The sequence below is a fragment of the Sinocyclocheilus rhinocerous genome, unplaced genomic scaffold, assembly GCF_001515625.1.
Source record: "Sinocyclocheilus rhinocerous isolate Xijiao unplaced genomic scaffold, SAMN03320098_v1.1 scaffold681, whole genome shotgun sequence".
In the NCBI taxonomy this organism is placed as follows: Eukaryota; Metazoa; Chordata; class Actinopteri; order Cypriniformes; family Cyprinidae; genus Sinocyclocheilus; species Sinocyclocheilus rhinocerous.
The window spans coordinates 1,610,770-1,617,118 of NW_015641029.1; the positions used below are offsets into that span (position 1 = coordinate 1,610,770).

Consider the following 6,349-nt stretch of genomic DNA (forward strand, 5'->3'; position numbering starts at 1 on the left):
AGACAGGAAAACCTCACAGGTGTGTGGCAGGTCCGTTCGGCCAGCATGGTGGGTAATGGACAGCTGCAAACTGGTTTTACACCCAGATGTTAGCTGGCATCACCACAGCACACTAACTCTTGCACATCCATCCCTCTCCCACCATTTTTTGTATCTTGTCATACCAAGGTCACGTGACCACGTGCAAGACACTGCAGGAAAAATGATCTCAGGGTTGCCGGAGTGACCGAGCGTTCGGCAAGGGAGGTGGCTTTGCACGGCCGTGTGACCAATCGGGTGCCCTGGATGGACAGGAAGCTGATATCTCTCTTCCTGCAAGATTTGGACAAAAAATAAACAGCAAATAAACAGAGTCTGTTGCTCTCGCATGCTCACCCACCCCGTCTCTCCCTCTCCCTTTCTCCATCAGTCACTCGCCCCCTCTGTCCCTCGCCCGCTCTGCCTCTGCTTTCCTCTCTCTTCTCATGTCATTCTCTCTGCTTGCGGCTGCTCAGTCATGATGCTGGGTAAAGACTACATGTTGGCCATTGTTATAGTGAATTACGAGGGTAGGTACTGCGCTTTGGTGTGTCTGTGTGGCTGTGAGTCAGTGCTGCGCATGTAGCTACGCGTCTCCGTTGCATGTGCATGCTCATAAATGCAGGCGGAGAAGAGAGATAAGGAAGGAGGGAGGATGCAGTGAAGGGTGTCACGAGCTGTGTGCTGAATACTAAAGTTTGTGCATATGTTCATGGCACTTCGGTCCGCGTGTGTGCGTGAATTTTACAGCTGTCCTCCCCTCCCCCTCTGCTCGCCACATGCTTTATAGACTGCAGAAAGAGAGAGACGTTATCGAAAGTGGGTCGAATGTTTAGATCTAGGCTGAGGATAGTTATTATATGCTAGCATGCAGTCTACCTGGAAAAAAATAGCTGAAAAATCCAGACCATTATTAAACATCAACCTGATTGTTGTCTCTATTTCTTTGTATTTGAATCTGTATAAGGGTTTCATTGAACTGTAATGAGGTTTTCAGGCAGCTGTGGTGACCCACTTATATATTAGGGACTACAAGTCCCATAATGCACCTCAGCATGATACCCAGTATTAAAGAACACTACAGTTCCTGTACTGCAGTGCCTCATCGTCTTACTGAAAGAGAACTTGGGTGCAGGAGACGTCTCTAATACGAACTTGTGTTCACTTTGCATACTGGGAGATTAGATCTGCTGTACATGACTAGTGCTGGCTAATAGCTGTTTCACTCAGTCAGTTCTGTTGGCTAATTATTAAGTCTCATTGAAGTGAGTCATGCCTTAAAGCGACAGTGAGGCTACTCGACTCATGCTTTCTTCCTCAACATGTTATTTACAGGGTTATTATAGTTAACTAAAACTAAATTCATAAAAACATTTTTGTTAATTTAAAGAAAAAAAAAATTTAACTGAAATAAAATGAAATTAAAAAAAAAACCTAAACTAGCTACTTATTTTATTTTAGCTAGTTGCCAAGGTTCATTTAGTTGAACTTGATCTTGGCTACTAAAATAACTAACTACAACTGAAAGAAAAATGTATAAAAACTATAAAGGTGTTTAAAAAAATAAAAATGACAAAACTCACAAATTACTAAAACGGAAATAGGGGAAAATCATTTAAATATTGATAAAAAGTACAACAGTATCTCAGAGATACTAAAACAACACTTGTTACCTGCTCATATTATTTGGTGATTTTATAGAAATTATTTAATTTTACACATTTTTATTGGATTCATATACCGTGTAAATTGTTGATTGTTGATGATTGTTGTCAATAATGTAGTTATGTATGAAACACAGCTCACACAAAAGTCACTTTCAAACCAAGCAGCTGTCTGTTGGTCAAAATCTGCATGTGGATTCCTACTGAAATGAGCTGATTTCGCTTGCAAAAATTTGATGAACAGAAGTAAATCTGACCGCATCTTTTCTGATAAAATATCAGAATTTGAATGTTTTCTTTTTACTCAAATCCTTTCGATTGACAGATTACCGTGTATTATCCAGACAAGTTTCCAGGCACAAGTTACTTTTATATTGACAATTAAAGTGAATTCACAGCCAACATTTGTGCTATGTGGAGCGGGATTTTAGACTAATGAGATTTCATTATGGGTGGAGCAACCCAGAGTGATTCTCAGTACATCCACCATGTTGACATTGTCCTTTGACCTGTGTGACCTTCAACAAGTCAACAAATTACGATATTACAATTATCATGGTGTTGTTTAAGAACACCATAGGGAACACCTTTCTTAGTACCTATAGCATGTACACTTACACTTTCCTGCATTGTTTTTATGACCTTTTTGAATTGAATAGTTGCTGTGACCTAATGGGATACAAAGTGTCCAGTTTCTGTATAGTTAAGGATCTTAGCAGATGCAATACACAGCTGTATCATGAGTATTCGGTCATCTGTCTCATTTGACATACTGATTTTGCATACTGTGCAGTCGGGGATATAAAGGGAATCAGCAGGAAAGCCTAAAAATCAACAGTGCATCAGCTTAGAATATGAAAGAGATTTTATCACTTGTTTCCTAGCTGGTTATTACACAGTGTTATTTTTTTTTTTTTTTTTTACTATATTCCTTTTCTTTTATAATACTTTTGATTAACTATCCATTTAACATTGGCACCATTTGTAAAGTCAGCAGACAACTATATTCATTTTCTGGAAGTGTCGTGTAGATTGACACAAAGTCCTTTGAGAATCTCTGTAGAGTTGTTTTAAACACACACACACACACACTGAATGTCGCGGCTTCATGGTTTTGGTGAGGACGTATTTCCTGGCTTGAATCTGTTCAGCATATGTGTGAGTAACAGACTGCAGTGGTTTACTGTGTATATGTGTGTGGTTTTCCTCATCCAGATTGCATTGTATGAATAATGCTCTTACTAGCATCTGAAACATGAAACAAACATTCCTAGCTGCTGAGTGAGGACAGACAGAACAGTAGCAAGTTCATGTGAGAGAGACAGATTAAAAAAAACTATTCATGGTAGCAACAATGTATTACAGGGCACTCATATCCCATAGTGACTCCTTATCTAGACTTCAGCAGTTTTAATTATTTGGTTGCTGCTTGAAACATCCATATATTGGGAGACTGGCTGGGCAATTTCAAATATTAGGAAAAAACTTATTTATTTATTTATAAAGTATTTAATTACTTTGATTGCCCATTACCACATGTTCAGTCACTAGCGCTCACATACTCTGGTCTGGAATGCCGTGAACTAGGGCTGTCACAATATCAGATTTTACTACATGATTATTGTGGCCAAAAGAATTCACAATAATGATATTATCTATATTGTGTATAGAAATTTTGATTGAAAAAAGCTATCAGTCCAATTAATCTTTATTTTGTGTTTTTTTCTCCCAGCAAATAAATCACATTTAAAATATGAGTGTAAGGAAGCAGTGAGTTTAAATAACTATGACTGTGTGCAGAAGCGTACAAAAAGTACTTACTGTTGTTCGCCCCCTTTCTAAATACTGGGGTGGCTAACATCCAGGATCCAATGGAACTCCCACAATTGCAAGCAATTTTTGTCAATTTTGCCTGTCATCTTCACCAACATGATTTTGTGCAGCAGTAGTAGCTACACACTTCATCCATCTTCTGATAGGTGGTAACCAGCATTACAGGGATAGTTCACCCAAAAATGAAAATTCTGTCTTTAATTACTCACCCTCATGTCGTTCCAAACTAGTAAGACCTTCCTTCATCTTCGGAACACAAATTAAGATATTTTTAAAGAAATCCAAGAGCTTTCTGACCCTAGAAGATATCAAAAATATCTTAATTTGTGTTGAAGATGAACGAAGGTCTTACAGGTTTGGAACAATATGAGGGTGAGTAATTGATGACAGAATTTTAATTTTTGGGTGAACTATCCCTTTAAGGTGCAATACCGCCACTTACTGTGTTGGAGTGTCAACCAAATGGCACTGACACTATACTATTTACGATATTATTGTATGTCCAGTATTAACAGGATATTAATATTTAATTTTTTTAATATCTCTTGGTTATCGTCAATACCGGTATATTGCAACACCTCTCTACCAAGAACACAGACATGCAAATGAATACAAACAGTATAATATCCTAATGTTGTTATACTATATATCAACACTCTTGGAACACTGTTCGCATTCAGGTTAGAATACCAGAACTAACTCTTGTATGCTGAAACATACCATGTTTTAAAATTACTCATGCCATGATACAAGGTTTCGGTCATAACACTTACTCATAGGAGTCTTGGATATCTTGGTTGACGGGTGTGTGGACCACCCCTGACCTTGTGTATTTGTGTTTACAGATATCTGGGGGGAGCAGTCATTTCAGACAGACCCTGATTTGCCTCCAGGATGGAAGATGATGACAGACATGGCTGGTATTTATTACTGGCACATTCCAACGGGCACCACACAGTGGGAGAGACCCGCCCCATGCCATCCGGTGCCAACTGGACCCAGCCATGCCAGCCGCAAACACTCCCTGGGCTCCCTGTCTCCCTCGCCCACTCCAGATCACGAGGTAACCCTTTGAAACCATGTTGTTACGTAAACTGGACATAAAACAAATCAACAGTTGATTTATCCACATTGACCAATCATTTTCTCTGTACCTCTTTGTTGTCCTTTAGTCGATGTCTCATGCTGACATATTTTTCGGAGCTTCGAGTCGTTCAGGCAGCACCACTTCTGACAGCTCGTGTGACCCCGCCCCCGTCCCGTCTTCTTCATGTCTGGACCCTACCCCTATCCTGTCCTCAAACTCTTCCTCATCCTCTGACGGCAATGTTCCTTCCTGTGGATTTGTCAACAGCTGCTACTTTGTAAGTCTTTTCATCAATCTCCCTCCCATTTTACAGTATGGACAATACTTTATGGCCATATCCTTCCATTGTCTGGGCGTTTAGCTTTCACAATGAGTACAATTTGGTTGTGGAGAATAAATGGATAAGACACAAACTTCACAAACTGTTCATGAAAGAAAAAGAAAATTGAGGGAAATGCCATTACAGATGTGACAGTACTTCAGTTGCCATGGATTAAATGGAGCTGGGTAAATGCTTAATATAGTTACAGGTTGCTATGACTGTATTTACCGTGCAACCAGGATGAGAAATTAATGTTCTCGCCCACCAGACACAGTGGCTGGTGAATGGTGAATTTTATCAGCCCTTATTATTTGATCAACTGTTTTTTTTCAGATGTATGAAAGGACTTATTTAGATAAATGAAACTGAACAAACATGCATATCAATGTATCTTAACAGTCTGGTTCATTTTTATTTAAATTACTCCTGTCCTTAATAGTGGGCTTGAATCTCTTTTTGGCCCTTTGAGTCTATGCTTTTTGCTGCAGCATAAAATGAAGCAAGGTTGACAGAACCTCACATGGTTTTGTTTGTTTCGAAATGGCAATGTGCTACTGAATAACTGAACATAAGAAGACATGCATCTTGCCAGATTTTGTTTTGTCTGTTCTTTTCAGTTGACTTCTTAAATCAAAATCAAATCTTACTAGGTTAACATGACTTATTTTTTTGTGCTTGGTTTGCGTCCACAAAAAAAAAGAAAATCAGTTGAGCAATACTTTTTTGTCACTGTCTTGTAAAATATAAACAGTTTTGTTGGTGAATTTCTAGCAAATTTAATTGGAATATTGTGAAAATACCATTCAAACATTTGGGGGTCAATAGATAAAAATAAAAAAAATCTGAAAGAAGTGCTCACTAAGGCTGCATTTATTTGACCAGAAATACAGAAAAACAGTATTATAATACAAAACAGTGTTATTACATTTAAAATAACTGCTTTCCATGTTAATATTTATTTATATTAGTGCTGTCAAAATTAGCACGTTAACGCATGCGATTAATTTTTTCATTTAATGCATTAAAAAGATTTAATGCAATTAACGCAGGGGCGGAGCCAGGGTTGAGTCTCTTTTTTTTCTTGACAAGAAGTGCATTTATTCAGCTCCAGAACTTCTTTACGACTACATCAAACTGGAGATGTTTCAGACACGCGCTCCACTTCACTTCAGCGACAGGCGCGAGTCAAACGGTACTGTGCTCGCAGCGCGTGCTCTTCAATCTCTTGAAGCTCTTGAAGTTATTTTTTCAAGTCTAATAAATGTTAAAATTGATAGCTCTCAATTATACTGTAATGTTGAATGACTATAGTCAATCAATGGTTAAATATTGGGGAAAAAAACTCTTTATAGAGACATCAGTAGTATTGGTATCAGTGATACTGTCCTTCTTCAGTCATAAAAAAAGATGCCATTAAACAAATAT

At 38.3% G+C, this 6,349-nt stretch overlaps 1 protein-coding gene across 7 annotated transcripts in view; it reads left to right on the top strand.

Moving 5' to 3' along the window:
- Window positions 1–6,349, top strand: part of LOC107754164 (amyloid beta A4 precursor protein-binding family B member 2) — a 58,060-nt gene that overhangs the window by 31,421 nt on the left and 20,290 nt on the right. For all 7 annotated transcript variants that reach the window (XM_016570523.1, XM_016570525.1, XM_016570526.1 and 4 more), the window contains exons 6-7: window positions 4,361–4,578; window positions 4,688–4,879. In XM_016570523.1, coding sequence (XP_016426009.1) covers window positions 4,361–4,578; window positions 4,688–4,879 — 410 coding nt within the window. The remainder of the gene's footprint in view (window positions 1–4,360; window positions 4,579–4,687; window positions 4,880–6,349) is intronic.